Source organism: Balaenoptera borealis (assembly GCF_965194805.1).
Source record: "Balaenoptera borealis genome assembly, chromosome: 13".
NCBI lineage: Eukaryota > Metazoa > Chordata > Mammalia > Artiodactyla > Balaenopteridae > Balaenoptera > Balaenoptera borealis.
Window position 1 is genome coordinate 70083005 of NC_138870.1, and position 23161 is coordinate 70106165.

General features: G+C 35.3%; 1 protein-coding gene and 1 long non-coding RNA gene across 8 annotated transcripts in view; one reads left to right on the plus strand and one right to left on the minus strand.

Annotated features, from left to right (window-relative positions):
• Positions 1-23161, plus strand: part of TMTC2 (transmembrane O-mannosyltransferase targeting cadherins 2) — an 889086-nt gene that overhangs the window by 256162 nt on the left and 609763 nt on the right. For all 7 annotated transcript variants that reach the window (XR_014233387.1, XM_082350739.1, XM_082350740.1 and 4 more), the window contains exons 5-7: positions 7311-7396; positions 7875-8059; positions 9149-9227. Coding sequence is in view for 6 of the 7 variants with exons in the window: in XM_082350739.1 (XP_082206865.1) it covers positions 7311-7396; positions 7875-8059; positions 9149-9227 (350 nt within the window). In the remaining variant the exon portion in view is untranslated. The remainder of the gene's footprint in view (positions 1-7310; positions 7397-7874; positions 8060-9148; positions 9228-23161) is intronic.
• The window catches only part of LOC309609382, a 266481-nt gene that overhangs the window by 236360 nt on the left and 6960 nt on the right, over positions 1-23161 (minus strand). The gene's annotated exons all lie outside the window — the stretch shown is intronic.

The window sequence follows — 23161 nt, forward strand, 5'->3', positions numbered from 1 at the left end:
TATCAGTAGAGAAGAGATAAGAAAGTAAGTGATAAGAAATCCCAAATAACATTAGCTTAAACTAGTTAAAATTGTATTCTCTGTACAGATAAGTCAGAGGTGTGCAGTCCCAGGGTCATGGGAAATTTTTATAAAGGGCTCAGTTTCCTGGCCTCCTTTCAGTTTGCTCTCTACCATCTTCAGAACAGGGCTTTTCTCTACCATCCTCAGAACTGGGCCTCCACCTATAGTCAGCAGGACAGAGGAAGGGTAAGGGAGGACATGCTCTCCTCTTTGAGGACTTTTCCTAGAGGTGCTCTGGCTACTGTGCTTTCATTTCATTGGATAGAATTTAGTCACATGACTGAGACTCCTGTACTGATTGATTCTGGTTCTTTGTATGTATTCAGTGGCTTGTGCATATTAGATACTTAATTTCTAAGCTCTTGTGTCACCCTAAACCTTGGCATTACTGCAGTTGATTCAAGTAGTAGTAATTTATTCATTTTACTTACAGCTTCTGTTTTTAAAAAGGACTTTGAGTTTCATTCCATTTACTGCTGGGATAGTCACTTGAGATTTTTGCCTGATACCTATTTTATCAAGCAAGATTTGGGGGCATTTTTGTGTTATGAGTTTGACATGCTATTAATTATCACTTCTGTCCAATAATAGAGATTAACGATTTATGTTTCCAAATATCCTATTATGAACATAGACTAAAACTAGGCATTAATCTTGGAAAAACAGAAGAAATGCAACTGTAATGCCATTTCACAATTAAATTACATAAAATCTCATTATTAGAGTCATTAGCTAAATTAGCAAAATCAATTATTAAATTTGAATTAATGCAAAGTTTGAATATGATGCCAAGCCAATGCCAATTAATTTCAGTTGGGAAATTTCAGAGGCATGAATACCTTAGGAAAACATTGAACATCTAAAACATATAATGTCTTATCTCTGAGGAAAGAAATCTTAGTTTCAGAGTACCTACATGTGTTAAAGGATAATGAAACAAAATAAAATTCAGAAAAAAAGTCTCAATTTAACATGAACATGATGTTTTTGTTAGTATTTGGACCTTAGGGATTATCAATTATTTTGTGAACCACTGCCTGTAAACATTAAGCTATCTGATTTATTTTGATGACTAAGAATTTTTGCCCAGGGAATAACCAAACACCTTATTACTGAAATATTCTCAATAATATAATCTTAATTTTAAGTTGTTTTAGCTTTTCAGTTTCCAGAAGGCTTCTAACATAGATCGTCATTTAATTTCCATGAAGCTTGTCGTTACTGCTACTGGTAGATTGAAATGCTATCCTCTGTAACTTTGAGTTTTCATAAGCATGGCGGCCTGATCTGTCTGGAACTCCGTTCCCTGCACGCTTGCCTTCTCTACAAACCTCACCTGACCTGTCATTGTGGAAAAGTATCCCTTTTGTGGGTTCCCAGAACACTTTATGCTTCATTTACACTGTATTGTGAGTGTTTGATCGTCTGTCTTCACGATGAGATAGTTCATTCAAAAAATATTTGCGTATTGTTTGGTAATCTTATTCTCAATGTTTAATATGGTATAGGAGTGCCACAAATTATGCTTTAATGAAATTGAAAAAAGAAAGAAAGCTACTATCCTTTAGAATTTCCCTAGTCTTAACAGCTCATGGCTCTGTAAACCACATCCTGTCTCATCCATGTTCTGAGTAAATGGCCACTTAGTTTACTGCAATTCATATTCTTGAAAACTATACTTTTCTTCTGTTTACTGCAATACATATTCTTGAAAAGTATACTTCTGCTGATGTGCTTTATTAATACCAATTTTCGAACATGTCGGATTTCAACGATTTTTAAAGACCTTTGTTTGAACCTGAGGCAAAAGGTAGCTTTACTTGAAGATTTGTATGTTTTGACAGTTCTGTATTGAGGGCAACCTTCTACAGAGAGTCACTGACATTTTGTTTGGATGTACTGACAGCAGTGGAGAAGGGCGTGCTTTTTAAAATAATTTAGAAAATTTATTTTTTTGCCTTTTTAAATGAAAAGTCAGTAGAAATGATGATAGATTAGATTTTTATTGAAAAAAATAATTTATTCCCTGTAGTTTGCTTTTTTACATTCTATATTCTTTACGTAGTTCATGTATGTGGTTGGCAAGGACATGAGGACCTTATGTTCTGAACAAATGTGTTGCACTTAGTATGTATGAAATGCTAAATGTGGTTTCTTAACCTCAGCGCTATTGACATTGGGGGCCAGATAAATCTTTGCTTTGGGGGGCTGTCTTGTGTCTTCTAACATGTTTACATATTTAATGGCATACCTGGCCTCTACCCACTAGATGCCAATAGCATCCATCCAGTTGTGACAACCATAAACGTCTCCAAACATTGCCCAGTGTCCCCTGGGAGACAAAGTCACCCCTGGTTGAGAAACATTGTACTAAAAAATGCTCCCCTTCTGTCTCTGTCAATATTTAGAATCAGCTAGGGATTTGTATGCCTATCTACACTTAATGTTTGCATTTAACTGTGTCCAATCCACTGTTACCATAGGTTTGACTGGTTTTCATTTATCAAGTATTTGGAGTATTGTGATTTTTTTTTTTTAATGGTATTTTAGAGAAAGGGTTGTTAGAGGAGACTGGAGTAAAGATGGGCAAAACTTTTACAAGAAAAAGAAATTCTACACACTTAATGGTAATTCCTAGAAAATGGTCAAAATCAGGTTAAAAAAAAAGCTGAAAGGATTTAAGGGAGGGCATTTTGTTGTTTTTTTCTTGAAATAAAGTGGTCTTCTGGAATTTAAGTGTTACAGTGAATAGTACTTTTTGTATCCAGATGTGTTTTCTTCCTTTGACTATAACAAGTATTTATTCTTTCTGGTTCTCCAATTTGTAGTCTTCACTGGCTGCTTAATTTCAGTGACTGTGGTTCTGAAAGATAAATCACTGGGGGAGAAATATGAGAAGTAAAAGATTTGAATCCATTAAAATACACTATAATATATCCACTTACACACAGATACATAAAAGTGACCCAACCATTTATTATTTAGAGATCAATAACATTTTTTCAATTTCTCCCCCAAAAGACACTTTGAATTCACATTAATGTATAGCATGGGCCAGTTTCCTTAATTGCAAAGCAACTTCACATAATATGAATAAAACTATTTCTTATTAGATTCTAGCTTGATGGTGTATTAAAATGTGTTGTTGTTTTTAATATACATAGAAACCAGAAGATTTTATTGACATGATCAGCATGTAAACAAACTGTGTCATCAATTTTAAACAGCTGTGGAAAAGCCTTTGGTATGAATGCTCTATTAAAATACAGATCCTCCTTTACAAACGGATTGCTGGGCTTGAACTGTGGCACACTTCTTGCTAGCTGTGTATCCTCTGGTATGTTGCAGAACTTTTTCTTGCCCCAGATTCATCATCTGTAAAATGAGACTTGTAATAATAACCTACCTCATAAGATTATTGATGAGTAATAAGTTAATATATGTAAATTAAGTTAATATATGTAAACACTGTAAGTGCCAAATAGGTTTAGCTGTTGTTGTTGTTCTTATTATTACAACCACAACTATTACAATGTGAAGGGTTTCTATCCTTCTATCCAGTCTTCAGTAAAATAAAGATTGGGTTCTATAAATGTGGAAAACAGCGGTCATAGAAGCTTCGTTGTTACAGTGCTAGAATTGACCCAAACTCATCCTGAACTGTCAAAATGGCATTTGGATTCCTTTTCAGAGCATGAATTCAAATTCATATTATCCAAAATCTGAAGAATTTTAGAGCAAAAGGAAACATAACCTAGTACATATGCATCTAGACTTGAATTATCTTCTCTCTCCTCTTCTTTTTTTCTTTTAGAAAGAGCATGGGAATTAGTGTCAGAGAAACTGTGTTGCAGTCCTGGCTTTGCCTCTTATTAACCATAAAACCTAGAGTTAGTTGGTAAATTCTCCATGGACCTCGCTTTCTTCCTGTGTAACGCGGGGCTGATGATGACACTCTTTACTGCTGGCTAACTGCTGCTTACTTTCAAGCCTCTGCCCAGTGGCACTTGGACTCCGTGAACCTTCCTGTGTCCATTCCTGAGCTAGAGTGGTGTTGCTCCTCTGTGCCCTATCATCATAATTTTCCACACCATTTATTTTCTTATTTGTCTCCCTCAGTAGATCGTGCATCCGCAGGAGAGTGCATCTGTCTTGTTCACATTTGCAGTGTGCGTACTAGAGCATAGTTGATGCTCAGTTAAGTCCTTAGCCATGAGAAATTGGTCACAATAGCCGTCTAACTTGGACTCACTCCATTGCTAACTTTATTCAGATGATACAGGGGATGATGCTGTCTAATTCAAAGAGCCACTTTATATATAATCCTGGAGACTTGGCTGCTCCACCCCTCTGTGTGACTAGTTTCTTCCAAAGAATGAGGCAGGCTGGACAGGATTGTCTAGGTGTGGTTATCATGCTGTATTTTATGAGGTGGAAAATGACAGGACTGTAATACATCAGTATTGGGGAGCCCTTGAGGCTGAATACATCATTTTCAAGGTTTATGGGCTTTAGGTACAGTTTCAAAGATATGCATTCATCTCCTCATGTTCTTTTTGTCTAGCCTAACAGCATATTTGTCCTTTAGAAATGTAATTATGTGCAGACTAATTAGTGGGCGATTGCAGTTATTTAGGTGACAGGAAAGGTAAAAAGGGCTCTGCCAGATCTGTAAAAGTGAACCTTGAGGGGCCAGAGTAAAGAGCCTTAGAAAATAAAATAAGAATTGGTAGGCTTTTGGAGACTTTCTAAACCTGGGATTTTGAGGGTAAGTGAAAAGTCACGAGTGATAACCAGGTTTCTGATTTTAGCAACTGATGTAAAGGATGGTTCTAATTGTTGAGGAAAGATTTTTTTCTTCTTTTATCTCTTTCATTTATCTCTTTATTTTTGAGTGGGAAATATTGCTTTCAATGTTTGGATGTGTTGGTTTTGAAATTCCAGCTAATAAGCACCTAGATTGATGTGGTTGAGTAAGCTGTTGAATTTTCAACAGATCTGGATGTCAGGAGAGGGATCGCTATTTTAGAATTGCGAACAGTCAGCATATGAGCCGCATGTAGTCATGCAGAGACAGTACTTACCAAGAAAAGGAGAAAAAGACAAAGACCTGGGAAATACCAACTTCTTTTAAAGGAATATATGAATAAAGATACACTTTTCTTCATTCTTGGAAGGATAGTCTCAGGGATAGAGAATAAGGAAGACTGGTTTTCCAGAAGCCGAGGAAACACAAGAGTTTCAGGAAGGAAAATGGGTTTAATAATCACAGATGCTACAGTTGAGTAGGTGATTCATATAAGCAAACTATTTTGGGAGTTTGATAATTAGTGGAAATTCAATTATGACATTTCAGCAGAATTCTGGGAAAGAGCCTAATCTGGATTTAGGGGTAAATGGGATTTGAGTCATTGGACATGTGCACCACAGACTGTCCTTAAAGGAAATCTGACTTTGAGGGGAAGAACGACAGTAAGAGGTAGTTAAGAGGTGGATGCAGGAATGATAAGGTGGTAGGGTTTTATCTTCCGCTCTCTGCTAAGAGGCACACAAACATTTTTGTAGTCTTAAGGGAAAGGAAATTGCAATGGGGAAAAAGATTGAAGATATTGGATAAAAAGGGGCTCATGGAAGGACTTTAGTTCCTAAGGAAAGTAGAAAGACTCGGATTAAGATGGATTTCTCCTCTGATGACATTGGCCTTGTATCAAAGAAGAAACACCTCTTTATCTGAACCTCAAAGGAAAGTGACAAAGACAATTAAGGTTGTAGATATGTTTCTGAAATGAGATAATGTGTATGAGCTTAGTTAACTGGAAAGCATTTTGTCAAAATTGTTTTTATAAAGAATATTATTCCTTTTTGGAAACTATGTGAGTGTTCTTTCTCTTTATCAGTTTTACTTGCTTTTAAAGACAACTGAACTTTTTCACAGACCCTTGAATACCGCAGGAAGCTTTGTTTTTCCTTGTTCCTAGCAACTGAAAAGTACACTTAACAGCAAAGCATATCAATTTCATTATCAAATTGTTGCTCTAAATTTTCTACAGATATGTACATTTCTGTGTATATGTAACTGTTAATGTGGTTTGGAACAGTTTCATTTATTCAAATGGCTCTTTTAACAAATAATAGAAATAACGAGGTTAATATATGCTAATGACACAAGTGAGCAAACTTTAATTTCAAAATGATTTACTTCATTATTTTTCAAGCATGCCCATTAAGTAAAAAAGCTGAGTATTTTAAAATACTCTACAAAATGATAAGTTTTTGTCAGTGGCCTTCTCATTTTGCAAACCTCCATTTTACCGCCTTTTGGAGGCCTCAGGAACTGGCAAATGGAATCTGCAATTTGAGGTTGATGACAGTAGTACTCAGGTCCAAGAGAGGTGCCAAATGTCTGTAAGACACTTGCTGATTATAAGAGAACAGGGATAGGCCAGAAAGCCCTCTGTGAGAACTTTCAGAACTTAGTCCAGTTCCTTGACACTGTGTTTTCACAGACATGATTATAATTGATTCTCACTTGTCATGAGGGCAGGGCCTGGAAATGCTGGGATAATCCATGTGACCACGCACTGCCAAAGCAGCCTCCTAGGGAGGCCCAGAGTCTGAGGGTCTGTAGACAAATGCATGTCTCACAACAGTGAACTGAAATTTGCCCAGTGTTCTGAAATGTAAGCTTATTTGACCAAATCCAAATAATAAGGAAATAACAATGTGGTTGGTCTTCAGTCTTTGATGGAATCTGATAAGATTCTGACTCTATACTATTGATCCAGATTACCTTTTGCCTTTCAGGCAGTCATGGGCCAATATTTCCCAAGCAATATGGCCAGTGGGAGAGGCGTCTCAGGTTTAAATGTACATATGTATATCAGGGCCTTATACAGGTTTCCTTTCTGAAGTGATGAAAAACTGTGCATGCTCCAAGGAGAAATCCAGGTGGTTTGTAATTCTAGTGGGAGAGAAAAGATGGCTGGAAAGGGGAAATTTCAGTCGGGGGTAAAGAGCTTTTTGGAAATACTTCTTAATACTTTCTAATGCAACGTAAATGCAGTTGATCCCTCTCTAGTATTTTCTCTCCTGAGTAATCATTTCCTTCTATTTAGAATTTATTTTTATAGTACCTCGTCCTTTTTATGGCCCCATTAACCATTTTTATTTTTGAAATATAAAATGAAAATTTGATTTTATGTATAGTAATACAGTCTTGTCTCCAAATTTCTATTTTGCTCATGCAGAGGGTTACTTCTACAAGAGAACAGCAGGTTTGCAGAAGCACTACATTATTATAAATTGGCGATCGGGAGCAGGCCTACGCTGGCTTGTAAGTAATATTCAAGTCCTTTTAAAGTATCTCTCCCTCCCTCCCTCCCTCCCTCCCTTCATGAAAATGGTGACTTAAAGCCTCACAGATTAAAAAACATGGTAACTCTATTTCTGAATACTTGCCAATCAAATTATGAGACTTTAACAATTACATCTCTCTCAATTTTAATATTTTGGTGCCTGTTTATCATGTTAATATATTAAGATAAATATAACTTTTATTCATCTAGATATCAAGTTCAAAATATTCTGGCTCCTTGAAGGCAGAGACTATTATATATATTTTTTTCAGTGATACCTGTACTTCTTACTACACTGTTGTTCTTTTGTATATTTGTTCCCTGGGTATTTATTTCTTGGTTTTCTTTTAAAATCATAAATAATACATAGAAACAAAACTGAAATAAAGATAACTTTATTGTTTCCATAGTGTACATCATCTTCTCACATTTGTATTTCCACTTGTCTCCCCTCAGCTGCATATTTAAACACCGGGATTATTCTAATGAACCAAGGAAAGACAGAAGAAGCTCGACGCACGTTCCTGAAGTGTTCTGAGATCCCTGACGAAAACCTAAAGGACCCTCATGCCCATAAGAGCTCAGTCACCAGCTGTCTGTACAACCTGGGGAAACTCTATCATGAGCAGGGACACTATGAGGTCAGGCCAAAACCTCTGTCTCATTCCTCCCCCTTGTTCTGATCTAGTCTCAATGTTTTCTACCTACGATCTCATTGTAGGGACACTGATCATTTAAGAAGCTAATAAGTGTTTTTATTAAAAGAGTTTTATGGTGAAATTCTTTAGGAAAAAAACTCTGCTTAAGCAAAACTTAATGGATTTCTTCACTGTGAATTTCTCAGCGTTATGACTGAGAAATTATGACTCCTCAGGAAAAGGAAATAACATGCATTGCAGCTCAAGCTTATTTGCTCACCATCTCTTTGATTTTAAAATTCAAGACACGTTATTTATCTATATCCATTTTTTGATGTTAAAAAAATACATTTTTGTACTCTGCGTATTGAGTAAATGATTTGATATAAATCCTACTCGTTTCTTTTCATTCTTTTTAAAACAATAACCCAATGAAAACTGATTTTATTGTGTTTTTGAATTGGGGAGAGGGGAAAGGTGATGGAGACAGGGTCTTGTATGGGAAGTTGGGAGGTTGGCCCAGTCCTGTGTTCCCTGTCTCTCACACGAAACCTGCCTGCATGGGTTTCTTCTCTCCCATTCAATATGGCTCCTCCCTCTCTCAAATGACACCCACACACACTCTTACGCAATGTATTAAGACTGCAACGTGAGGGTGAAAATAGAATTTTAAAAATAATTGCATTTAATCATCTCAGTAGGTCTGAGTAGCTAGACGATTCATTAGTTGATATTTTATTTAGATCCTACTTGATCACCTGACTTGAAGTACCTACAGATTTTAGATGACTGTGGGTGACTTCTGGTTATTTTATTGCATAATCTATGGGAACTGAAAAATTTATATTGAGAGAACAATGGTAACATTTGACTGCTTGTTAAACTAATTTTTATATGACCTTCTTCACGGACTGGGTTGAATATTTTTATTCATGAAATGGAGGCAGTATGATATCAAAGGACGGCTTAATTATTTTCCTCTAAATACCATTTAGAAAGAGCAATGGAAGACTTTAATTTTGGAAGGATGTTGTTATTTTATTTTCAGTGAATAGTCCTGTACTTTAGCTCTTTTTCTGTTTCTTAAATTAGGATGCACTTAGTGTATACAAGGAAGCAATTCAGAAAATGCCAAGGCAGTTTGCCCCACAGAGCTTGTACAACATGATGGGTAAGTAAAATAGTAATATTTTAATTGATATTTCAGGGACCTGTGGAAAAATTGAAACCTGTAATTCTGTTAAATGGAATTCTAATAAATCATATTGTTAATTCTCACTGAAAAAACCCTGTTCACAATTGAGTGTCACATTCAAATGTTTACAAAGCATACTTATTCTAAGAGAAATAAATGTGTTAACATAGTGATTTTCAGCAATTGGCTGGATCCCAGAGTTGTTCAAAAGGGGCTCAAAAACTGAAGTGGGTATTGAGTGTTAACTAGACCCTAGAGATTGAAAATGATGAATAAAGTACATGTAGATTTTAATGAATTTATCAAATTTGTGATAATTTTTGATCATGTTATTTTCTTAATCATAATGGCCTCCTCAAAAATAAACATGCTATGATGTAGAGATTCATGGTTTTGATGTTTATAAAAACAATGTGAGCAACTGAGCCAACTTGTATGGTTTTCACTGATAAAGGCTTGGATCTCAAGAGGTTTTTTTCAGGGTATTATTTTAGGGTAAAAACAATACTGTGAAGAGTGTAAATATCCTACTACAATTATTCCTTTTTCTACATTGAATAATTTAATTTTCTTATTAATCAGAAAGTATGTAAGCTAGGGCATTGATTTTTCTAGGTACAAGAGATCAAGAACTAGAATTACTAATAAAATAATCTGCCTATTACCTGCAATTGATCCGTGGCAGCCTTATAGGAAATTGTTACCACAGCTATTTGATGGTGGACACACCTGAAAATTGCCTATTTGGTATGTGATTCTTGAAAAGAATCCCTAAAGTTTAAGATGTTCTGCTGATTGGTTAACTTTGCTGTTTCCAGATAAGGGGTTACTTTTGTCCTCAAATCAAATATTTCTTTTTCTCCGAACAACAAATCGCAAACTCAGATTTTCCTTTTTCATTAAACTTGGTTAACTTGCTTAGTATTTCTAGGCCTTCCTCATGCATATAAACTAAATGTGACTACATGATCTCTAGGATTATTTTATGCTTTTATATTCTGTGATTTGAGACATTTGATAGTAGCCGTATGGCTTTGAGTACACATAGAAAATCCCAAGCCCTCCCAAACTAGAAAATATATGCCTGGCAAGGACACTCACTTCTACTTTTTTTAATTTTTTTTATAAATTTTATTTTAGTTTATTTATTTAGTTTTGGCTGTGTTGGGTCTTCATTTCTGTGCGAGGGCTTTCTCTAGTTGCGGCAAGTGGGGGCCACTCTGCATCGCAGTGCACGGGCCTCTCACTATCGCGGCCTCTCTTGTTGCAGAGCACAGGCTCCAGACGCGCAGGCTCAGTAGTTGTGTCTCACGGGCCCAGTTGCTCCGCGGCATGTGGGATCTTCCCAGACCAGGGCTCGAACCCGTCCGTGTCCCCTGCATTGGCGGGCAGATTCTCAACCACTGCGCCACCAGGGAAGCCCTACTTTTTTTTTAAATAACAGAAAATTCAGAAATAGTTTAGAGCTAGAACAAGGCACAGGTCAGTAAATAGAAAAAAAAAAAAAAAAAGATTTGGGAGAGGTTTATATATTCATTCCCTGTCTCTGGGAATCCTGACAGTTGGCCTGGACAGCAGTAGGGTGATTTAATGCTCGTGTTAAAGAGGACACTGGAGTAGTTTTAGTTACTGTTTCTTTTTCTCTTTGGTATAATTACTGAAAGGTAAAAATCTCACTTCCTTAAATGTACTTTTGTCTTTATCCTCTTATGAATTAAAACCGCGCCTTTTACTATCTAACATTTTACCATCAATCTATCCACTCAGGTGAAATGTACGTGTCCATAAAGTGTGTACCTAGAGTATGTAGATTTATCAGTTGAATTAACTTTCTGTGTTAGTGCTGGATGGTTATTCATTTCAAAATGAATACTGAAATAACTGTGTTCTCTAATTTTGTCTGAGGAGGCACAGTGGTTTTAGTTTATAATTTTATTTTTAACGCTAATGCTTGGGAAGGGCTTTTCCCCAATTTTCCTCAATGATCAGAGAAGATATCTTTCTTTAAATTAGGAAAGGACTCAGATCCATGGCAACAGACTGCATATGGCATCTTTATTGTTAATAGGAAGTGTGGTATTCACTATAGTTAATGATTAGAGAAAATTCATTCAATTATTTTAAGTAAATACATTTGATTGAAAATTCAGCTGGTACCTTGAGATCTGTGTCTCATGTGGTTACACAGATGCTGAGCACACTCAGGCAGCAAAAGATAAGTGTATCCCTGGGGTGATTGCTTAGTCCTTTGTCTTATTTTCCATTACAGAAGGAGGGAGCCGCTTTGCCCAGACTCTGCAAAGCCCTCTAACAATTTGCAAGGGGAGAATCCCAATATAATTTATCATTCCAGATTTCTGCCATAATTATAGTGGCTGCCTTCTGTTTAATTTTATGTGACGGTCTGTCAGCTGACTAGGTTTTGTAGTTTCAGTTGTTCACGAAACTATAATTTTCTCTGAGAATGAGTTCACCTCCTAATCAAGTGGGTGAAATCCTCTGAGTGTTGGCTTTAACTCCTAATACATTTTGATTAGCCTCCATTTGACAAGAAAAAAAAATGGCCCAGGAGATAAGCTGCCCTATCAGTTCATCATTTTCATTAGTCTGTCAGCATGTGCTGATTATCCTATCAAGTTTATCAACAGCCTTGAATGTGTTTTCTAATTCTCACATTTGCATATTATTGGTGCCCTTTAGGGATGAGTGATGGATTATAATGTCTGGCTAGATTTAGCCTGCAAGTATTCATTTTTCTCACGGCTCATTCATTTACCCCTTCAAGACCACTACCCCCGAGCACTTGCATGTAATAGTATAAATAATGCAAACATTATTTATTTTCTTTTATTTGGAGGTTAGGAGACATAAAGGAATATGTATGAAAAAATACAATTATATTTGAATGTTATTATTACTTTACTAATTCATTGCAGCTGCTTAAAAAAACAAAAAAAACAACAAAAAACCCCAACACTCCAGCCCTTTGCATTTTCCCTTCCCTTGAACATTTTATGAAAAACATATCACTCTATTCTGCATGCCAGTAGTTGACTTATCCCGAACATCGAATGAGCCTATTTTTCGCATTTGTGTATTAACAGAAAATAACAAGTTTGATTATCAATTATTACTTGCTTCCCAACTTAATTTTTTCTATATTTTATCATAAGACTTAGTTTTTATTGTGACAATTTATAAGTAAACTTAAAAATCTATTTAAAAATACATTCTCATTATTCTCTTTGATTTCATAGGATCAAGGTGATTGAGTAACAATAATTGAGGAGTATCGTCCCATCCAAAATTAAGTGAATTTACGAGCATGTACAAATCATATTTTAAAAGACACTATATATCATTTTTATAAACAAAAATTAAAGTTTCACCTAGGTGGCAGTTATAATTAGTAAGGTATGAAAATACATGAAATGTTAAGAGTCCAAATCACACAATAACTGTTAAAATTACTCCTAGCCAGTTGTGGACCTCAGTTTCCTCTTGAGATAATGGGTTGGATTCAGTGGAGATTCAGTATAGTGTGAAGTCAGATAGCCCAGGTTCAAATTATGGCTCTGACACTTAACAGCTGAGTGACGTTGGGCAAATTACTTAACTGAAGCCTCAGTTTCTCCGTCCATAAGGTGCTTGTAATGGTAGTGTCAGTTTGAGGACTGATTGAGATAATGAAGCTAAAGCATATTGGACCAAATGCCCAACCTAGTAAGTGTTTCATAACATTACCTTCCGTTGTAATCATTATTCTTTCTGTGGGCTTTAAACTCCAGAAGTCACTGATTGTATTCTCTCTGGCAGTTCTTTTTGTATTTACCATTGTAAATCTGATTTCTCTATAGATACAGTTTTGACGTACTTGGTTGGCCTTGGAGTCACCAACGGGGATTCTGTTTAGTTCTGTCCCGTCTAGAATTGCTGCATTTTCTCTCGAAGTCCATTTCCCCTTATCTCTCAACAACCACAGTCAAAATCCATCTTTTATCATTAACTGCATTAACCAAAAGTGAAACAGCATACTTAGTTAATGCCCAACTAATAATTCCATTAATAGAGTGTTCCCTTTAAATTGAAATCATCATATTTAGTTTAGAGTTTCTTCTCCTTTTCCTGTCATGACATACTTTTCTGCTAGACTTAGTCAAAATTATTCTTTATTCTGACACCTATTATAGGCCTTTATTGAATCTCAATTTCTCCTCTTTTCTTCTCAAATTGTAAGTGATTTTTAGAATCATAGAATGTTAGAGATGGAAGATTCATATCTTTAAAATCCTCCTAACATAATCTTTTATTTTACAAGCTAGAAATTTACACTCGAATAGTTAGGTTGATCTGAGCCTGAACCAAGATGACGGAGTAGAAGGACATGCTTTCACTCCCTCTTGTGAGAACACCAGAATCACAACTAGCTGATGGACAGTCATTGACAGGAAGATACTGGAACTCACCAAAAAAGATATCCCACATCCAAAGACAAAGGAGAAGCCACAATGAGATGGTAGGAGGGGCGCAATCACAGCAAAATCAAATCCCATAACTGCTGGGTGGGTGACTCACAGACCGGAGAACAGTTATACCACAGAAGTCCACCCACTGGAGTGAAGGTTCTGAGCCCCACGTCAGGCTTCCCAACCTGGGGTTCCGGCAACGGGAGGAGGAATTCCTAGAGAATCAGACTTTGAAGGCTAGTGGGATTTGATTGCAGGACTTTGACAGGACTGGGGGAAACAAGAGATTCCACTCTTGGAGGGCACACACAAAGTAGTGTGCGCATCGGGACCCAGGGGAAGGAGCAGTGACCCCAGGGGAGACTGAACCAGACCTACCTGCTAGTGTTGGAGGGCCTCTTGCGGAGGCGGGGGGTGGCTGTGGCTCACCACGGGAACAAGGACACTGGCAGCAGAAGTTCTGGGAAGTACTCCTTGGCATGAACTCTCCTGGAGTCCGCCATTAGCCCCACCAAAGAGCCCAGGTAGGCTCCAGTGTTGGGTCACCTCAGGCCAAACAACCAACAGGGAGGGAACCCAGCCCCACCCATCAGCAGACAAGCAGATTAAAGTTTTACTGAGTTCTGCTCACCAGAGCAACAGTCAGCTCTACCCACCACCAGTCCCTCCCATCAGGAAACTTGCACAAGCCTCTTAGATAGCTTCATCCACCAGAGGGCAGACAGCAGAAGCAAGAAGAACTACAATCCTGCAGCCTATGGAACAAAAACCTCATTCACAGAAAGACAGACAAGATGAAAAGGCAGAGGGCTATGTACCAGATGAAGGAACAAGATAAAACCCCAGAAAAACAACTAAATAAAGTGGAGATAGGCAACCTTCCTGAAAAAGAATTCAGAATAATGATAGTGAAGATGATCCAGGACCTTGGAAAAACAATGGAGGCAAAGATCGAGAAGATGCAAGAAATGCTTAACAAAGACCCTGAAGAATTAAAGAACAAACAAACACAGATGAATAATACAATAACTTAAATGAAAAATACACTAGAAGGAATCAATAGCAGAATAACTGAGGCAGAAGAACAGATATGTGACCTGGAAGACAAAATGATGGAATTCACTGCTGTGGAACAGACTAAAGAAAAAAGAATGAAAAGAAATGAAGACAGCCTAAGAGACCTCTGGGACAACATTAAACGCAACAACATTCGCATTATAGGGGTCCCAGAAGGAGAAGAGAGAGAGAAAGGACCAGAGAAAATATTTGAAGAGATTATAGTCGAAAACTTCCCTAACATGGGAAAGGAAATAGCCACCCAAGTCCAGGAAGCGCAGAGAGTCCCATACAGAATAAACCCAAGGAGAAACAGGCCGAGACACACAGTAATCAAATTGGTAAAAACTAAAGACAAAGAAAAATTATTGAAAGCAGCAAGGGAAAAACAACAAATAACATACAAGGGAACTCCCAAAAGGTTAACAGCTGATTTCTCAGCAGAAACTCTACAAGCCAGAAGGGAGTGGCATGATATACTTAAAGTGATGAAAGGGAAGAACCTACAACCAAGATTACTCTACCTAGCAAGGATCTCATTCAGGTTCGATGGAGGAATCAAAAGCTTTACAGACAAGCAAAAGCGAAGAGAATTCAGCACCACCAAACTAGCTTTATAACAAATGCTAAAGGAACTTCTCTAAGTGGGAAACTCAAGAGAAGAAAAGGACCTACAAAGAGTTAGGTTGATCTGTTTAGGATTACACAGTTTGTGTTAGAACCAGAAGTGTAGTTTACTGATTTAAATTTAAATGCTTTTTCTATTCAGTCCTTCTGTATTGCCAAAACTGGCACATTCTTCACTATATCAGTATAGCTTATCTTTACCCATTTAAAAACCAGCATATATATCTATATGTAGATATATAGATATATGGATATAGATATCATTCCTTGTCCAAATACATATTAAAAACCTTTTCATTTTAAAAGAATGAAACACCTACAAAATTGTGTTTTCATTACAGAATGCATGAAATGCAGGATATTAAAATTCTTTTAATGTAGGATAATTTTTAACCACCCTCATTTTTTCTCTTCTTTCTCTATAATTGTTTATTTCCCTTACTATGTCTACTTAAGCATTGCTTTTGAATAATCCTAAGAGATTATGGGAAACTAAGATAGGCTGTAACTTTCAGTTTTATCAGTTTGAGCCCTTCCAATCCCAAAGGTCATTTTAAGCCTATTTACTATTTAATATAAAATTACTTGGCTTTCTCAGTGCAAAGTGATTGTTTGGTTTAATTACAATATATAAGCAATTTAGGCCATTTCATCTTGGTAATATATCTTGAGAACAAAAATCCACAATGTATTCATGGAGTAAGAGTCTAGAGTTACAGCCTTGTTGTTGCAGTCTGCAATCGCTATGTTTAGAATAACCTCTGTGTGCAAAAAAAAAAAAAAATCTTTAAGTCACAGGTCCTGAGTTGGGGGTGCGTATAGTGGTGGTAGGATGAAATGGAAGTAGTCCATATGGTTTCTGCTCTCATAGAACTTTCTAAGGGATTTCACAGTTGGTCTAGTGCTCTTTAGTATCTTTCCTTAATAAGTAAATGCCTACAAATAAAATGGATAATTGTATTACTCTAGCCTCGAGAATATTTTGTTCATAACTATGTAGGCCTACTATGTTGACTGGACCAAACAAACCAAAACAAACAAAACAAACAAAAATCTCAAGGTTTTATTTTATTTTGATGTGACACTAGTGTCACAATTTGCATATGTATTTATATATCCTTGTTCTTTAAAAAATATGTCTATGGGTAACATGCTTTTATCTTAGGGAGAGATTACATTCTTCCAGGGGAATTCCATGATAATGATCATTGATATTTATTACCTCATTTGCCTTTATTTTGATCTTACCATTTTGATTCTCTTATTTCTGATAATTCCTAGATCTTTTTTTATACACATCCCTGTTACTTATGAAATCCTAGCTCAGTATTAGAAAATATATTTTTCCTCCATCAGCCTGCAACTAACAAGTCTTTTACTTACATAGGTTTCAAATTGACAAGATGCTTTTTCCTCACATTCTCTCATAAAAAAGAAGGAATCTTTTGACTTAATTTTCAGTTTTGTGAAAACGGCTCTTCAATTATGAGAGATTTCCCCAATTTCATTGAGCTAGTTAGAGAGAACAGTGAAAGAACCAATAAATAAGAGACACAGTGAATTTATTATAACAATTTTTGGAGTAAAGAGCTTGTCCAAATTTTAGAATTTGTATTTTTGAGAAAGAAACTTGTGGAATGAAAAAGTTTTGTCATAAATGGCTACCAGGGACCTTTAGATTCCTTACTCTCATTTAGGTAAGAACTGACAAAGAAGATGTCAAATGTACCTCCTGACAACAAAACACAAAAATTCTCACTTGTAAATTTATCCTAACTCTACTCGAAGGGTGTATACTCTATGCTGAATTCAGTTAGTAGGTTGGCTGTCAGAGAAGTCTGTTTTTCTCTCAGCCTCTGTATGGTTGGTTTTTTAGATGCATAATTTCTTTTTGTTGGATTTGTCTAGTGTGCCCATTTGCGTGTGTGTGTATGTGTTGACCTCACTTTGTTCCAGAATATATTTAGAATAGAAATATTCAGAGTAAATTTTTGACAGGACGGTTCACATGCGTAATGTTTTCTTCTGTGACTGGTGGTTCTTAAGTGGATTGCTGAAGGCATTTAGCATGCTGACTGTGAAAGAAATGGTTTTTAACTGTGTGAGATTTGAACTTCACATCTTTCAAGTGTGGAAGCATTAACACTCCAGTAGTGTTAAGCTTTTTATACCACCTGCTTCCCCTATTTTGAGTTCTGGTGATTTTCCTATGATTGCTTCCATTGGCACTCTTGAAAATCTGTGAGTCAACCCTTCAAATATGATACGACTGTATAACTGGATTAGCCATTGATCTGTGTACCTCTACAAGAATATTAACTTCTAACTTTTAAGATAAATCTTTTCATCGCATTTTCATTTTTCATTCGTCAGAAAGGACAAGACCAGGAGAAAGGATAAGACCAGGGCCAGGAGATTTTAGAAATTCACTTTGTAAGATATGGAGCCAATAAGATAAGGAGATATGAGCTTTGGGCTGTGTATCAAAAAGAATAAATATATGAAATGTATGTACACAATTTGCTCCTAAAAGTTCATTTCTCATTATAAAACTGTAGTGGTTTATTTTCTTTTCTTTTTACCACTCACGCTTGATATAAATTCTACATTATGTACTATGGTTACAGACATTAATTTGCTAGGCATTAGTCTATACACTACAAAGGCCAGCCTCCAGTTCAGCTGCATTAAATAGGTAATATATTTTGTTTAAAGTTTCAATTAAACTCAGGACCAGAAGATATATGGTCCCTATGGGGGGTTTGAACATTTTCATGCCAGTGCTGGGATTGCCTAAGGATCATGCTTAGGTCTAGATGTTGCTTGCTTTCCTGGAAATATGATATGAGACAGTTGATTATATTTCACTGCTATTAAAACCACACGAGCCCACCTGTTACATTAATTCATACTTTTGCCAGTTTAGTGGTAAAGGAGAAGACTGAGGCTTAAAAACTTTATTTTTAAATTGAGTTATAAGGAAATGAATATATTCAAATTAATACCTAATTATATCCTTATTCTCTGATTCCCAAATAATTTCAATATGTTCTGCTTGAAAAATATGTTTTCTGAGGCTTCAATAGAAATAAATGAGAAAAAAAAGTGTATATTTTACTCTCTTATTGGGCACTATCCACGGAGTGAATCTTTTACTCAGTAATAAATATGGGTTGGATTGTTCTCAGAAAATTAAAGTGATGCTATGTTATATTTGGAAAATTAACTAAATTTCGAATTCTGACATTCTTAAAAGATGCCAATTTTGATGACATTGAGACGAAATGAACATAATCATGGGAAGAAGAAAATCTGGTATGAAGGATACAATCTTGAAAATCAATGTCAAGAAAATGATAAATTGTTGCACATATTTAGAATAGGCCAGTAATACAAATGAAGTTAAAAATTAAATACATTACTCATTGTACATACTTTGCTCTTTGTGTATTTATATTGGCTTTTCCTAATAGGTAGGGAAAAGTTGTTTCCTACATGAAAATCTTATTTAACTCCCCTATGAACTGTTACTTAGTTGTGATTTTATTTACACTGACTGAAGCTATTGTCATATTCAAATTGAATAAAGCATTAAAATAGAACATGCAAAGTTTTGTTCCAGATGACAAGTCTTTTTTTTGCCAACATGTAAATTATGAGTATGGGGTTCTGTGAGCTGTTGTAGAATCTTATTTTTAAGTATTCATTAAAAATAGAATGAATTTTAAAATTTTTGATATGTCTTAGTAATTAACATTAATATAAAAATTTATAGTATAAAATAAATTATTCATTACATATTATAGAGACATATTGCTTGATCCAGGAATACATATGAAATGTAATCCTAAGAAGATGTGTATAAAACTGAAAATGCTTTTATTATTCTCTTCTGAGGTCTTCCTGCAAATATTTATATACTATTTCTCTGAATACTATTATTTTCATTAATTCTTTCCAAGCTAGTACAACATTTACTCATTCTTTTTTATTTTTTCTGATGTAAACTTTGGGTTTTTCTAAACACAATTTAGAAATTCCTTGCATATATTTTTAGTATTCCCTAAATATTTCAGTTGTATTAAGCCGTTTTATTTTATTCCACTGTAATTCTCTTGACGACAGTATTATAGTTTTTGGGAGTGGATCATCACCTCCAACATATACAGGGACACACACACACACAGTCTCACTTTCTCTTTTTTTGGAAAATCTGACCATTTTATGGGATGTCTCCAACATTCGTTGATTGATTGCTCTTAGTGATTAATTTCCTTGAAAACATAAAGGAAATTGGTTAGCCTAGAGAACTTTAGGATCCCCAATTGCAAAAAGAGACATAATAACATAGGCTCCTGGCTATTTTCCAAGTTAAATTTTGATGGCACATCAGATGTTTCCGGTATATAACACTAGGTAGTAGGAACCTTTTTAACTTTCACTGAAGTTTAACCTCTTTCTTCATGATTTGTGTTTTTACTTAATGAAACACGTTTTCATTTTTTTCCCCTGCATTTCCTCTCTTTGCTTTAAAACTACCCTTTCTGGCTTCAAGGGTTTCCCCTTAAGTTTGGTGCTGTAAGGACTTGCTAAAGAATTACGTACTGAACCTTTTCATAACCTTCAGTTTAAGACTTGGATTATATTTCATTTACTTCCAATCACTCCGCCCCAAAGGAAGAAGTTATAGCTGTTAAAGTCTGTTGTCAGATACTAAGTAGCCCTCCTAATTTCTGTAATCATTTTAATTTTTGTCTTTGTCTTTGCCTGCTCTGTTCACTACGTCTTAAGGATTTCCAGTCAGGACTAATATATCCAAGGTAACTGGACTCTGTCATCTTTATGATACCATGAGGCTGAGGAAAATATTAGGATGGAAATACAAAAGATTCAATTTGACAGCCAATAGTTACAGCAAGTTTATGACATAAATAAATAAAGGCCAGACTCCCTAATGTTTCTATGTTAATGCTAATACCGTGAAGTAAAAAGTGAGAATTAAAATCACAGCAAATTAAACTCTTGACATAATAGGCTCCTGATATCATGTGGTTCTGTCTGACCTATAGATTCTAGAAAAAGAAGTTACTTGGAAATTTTTCTTCGGTGACATACTGGGCAAAAATGTAACGTCTAAATCCAAGTTGATACATAATGTGATCAATTATTTCTCAGATATTTATCAAGACTCTGTGGAGCCACTTCTGAACTTAGGTTGGAGGACAGATAAAGAGATGAAGTGTTTTCTGTCTGGCTCTACACATCTCTTAGTCTAATTTGAGATCAGGAAGATTATAATTGGTGAGGTAAGTCCTATAGATACATTAAAAAGATGGGGGACAGATAGGAGTTGGAATAAATGAAGAATTGAGTATAATCTTAAATAAGAAAAGTCAATTTTGTAAATATTGCCATCTTTAATTGATCCCTGGATTATAATTCAATAGCAATAAACATCTCAAAAATTTATCAAAAATTTGACAAAATGATTCTAAAGTTTATCTGGTAGACTTAACAGGAAAATAGAACCAAGAAGGTTTAGAGAAGAATAATGGGTGAGACTTGCTCTACTTGATATTAAAATATTAGTATCAATAGAAGCTACAGTAATTAGAGCAGTGTTGCCCTGGCATAAAAACAGAAAATCTGACTAGTAGGACAGAATGGAGACCCCAGAAACAGATCAAAATTTACTAAATCTTTATAGATAATAGATGTGGAATTAAATATGATTGAGGGAAGGGAGTTTTTATAAAAGCTGATCTGGGAGAATTGATTAAATGTTTGGAAACAATAAAATTAGATATCTGCCTCACACCATATGGTAAAATGTATTTCATGTGGAATAAGTAGCTAATTTTAATAATGAAACTATATAAGTAGAAGAGAATATATGTCCCTCTGATGGAGAATAATTTTGTGCAAAATAGATAGTGATTAAACTACAAAGGAAAAGTCAACTTGATTTGCATATGTAAAAATTAAAATAGTCTGAAATGAAAAGCTATTACCATCTTTTGCCTATTAAGGAAAAAATAAATGTCTTAATTAAAAAATGGTTTAAAACCATTAAACAGTGACCCACAATTTTAAAAAATTGATGGTTAAAATTTTATTTAAAAAATTTGTGAAAATATATGCATTTTCATTAGTTCAAGAATTCTACTGCTATATATGTATTCTAAGATAATAAGATAAAAAATTTTTTAAAAAGGTAATTACAAAGAAGGATGATAATTGCTGAAGTAGGTGTAGTACCTGAAAAAAAATTGGGAGGGAAATTTGAATACACAAAAAATTGATCTTGAATGAGAAAATATAATTTTGGAAAATTTATCATATTTCTTAATATAGTTTTAAAATGCTAGAAGGAACCCAAATATTTAAAACTAGCAAAATATTTTACTTATAATTGATTTTTTTCAAAATATAAAATAAATTCTGGAAAAACACCAAAATTTTACCAATCACTATCTATGAGTGATGGGATTCATCTGATTTAATAAAATTATCATCTTTCAGATTTTCTACAATGAGTAGATATAATGTTTGTAATTAGATAATAAATATAAATATTAAAAAAATTTTTAAAGGATTAATCAGGACTTGGGCTAGTCAATCTTGAGTAGATCATCTAGAAAATCCATGAGTATGACAGTTCCTTTTTAAACTAACTAGGATATTGTCACTGGTTTATGAAATGACTATGTAAATTACTGAACAGTGATGAATCTACAAATGATTATATAATTTAGGGGATTAAGGAGTTATTTAGTCTTAGCCCCTCATTTTGTGGATGATAAACTAAGGTCTTGTCAAATAACCTGTTTGTCTATAACCATATAAAGTTTTAATGGAAAAGTAAGAATTAGAAACCCAGCCATCTAATTACTCTTTTGGTATATAATTCATAATTCTGTGCTGCATCATAATTATAAATAATTTCGACAGGTAGATGGACAAACGAAGTTAATCAGTCAATTAATTAAAATGTGTTTATTTCATTTTAAAATTATGTGGCAAAATTAGTTCCTAAGGAAAGAATTAAAAGTAACATATAAAAAAAAAAAATCGTAAACTTGAAGATGGGTAAAGTGCTCATTAAAAGAAAAATGACCAGCACAGAAAAACACTTCTTATAAAAACCATCAATATAGGACTTCCCTGGTGGCACATTGGTTAAGAATCCGCCTGCCAATGCAGGGGACACGGCTTCAAGCCCTGGTCCAGGAAGATCCCATATGCCGCGGAGCAGCTAAGCCTGTGCGCCACAACTACTGAAGCCCGCGCGCCTAGAGTCCGTGCTCTGCAATAAGAGAAGCCACCGCAATGAGAAGACCGCGCACCACAGCGAAGGGTAGACCCCGTTCACCGCAACTAGACAAAGCCCGCGCACAGCAACGAAGACCCATTGCAGCCAAAAAAAAGAAAGAAAACAGAATAAACCTGCTATCTTAAATGTAATAGAAGCATTTCTTAAAAATGAAATGATTACGTTAGTGACCAGCCAAGTCCTTAAGCTGGGAGAGCTTAGAAATTAGACAGATTACCATAGAATGCCTGACCTTCAAGGCAAAGTATCCTAAAACACTTGTATTATTGACAGTCAGATGCGTTCACCATATCAGCAACAGAAAGCCTGCTAGAAATCATGTAGGGCTATTTTCTGAATGCACCTATTCTTTACAGGCCAGAAAAACGCTATAACCTACATGAGCCCTTTTACAAAGGTAGCATTTCTCCCCAGTGTGCTGGTGTCAC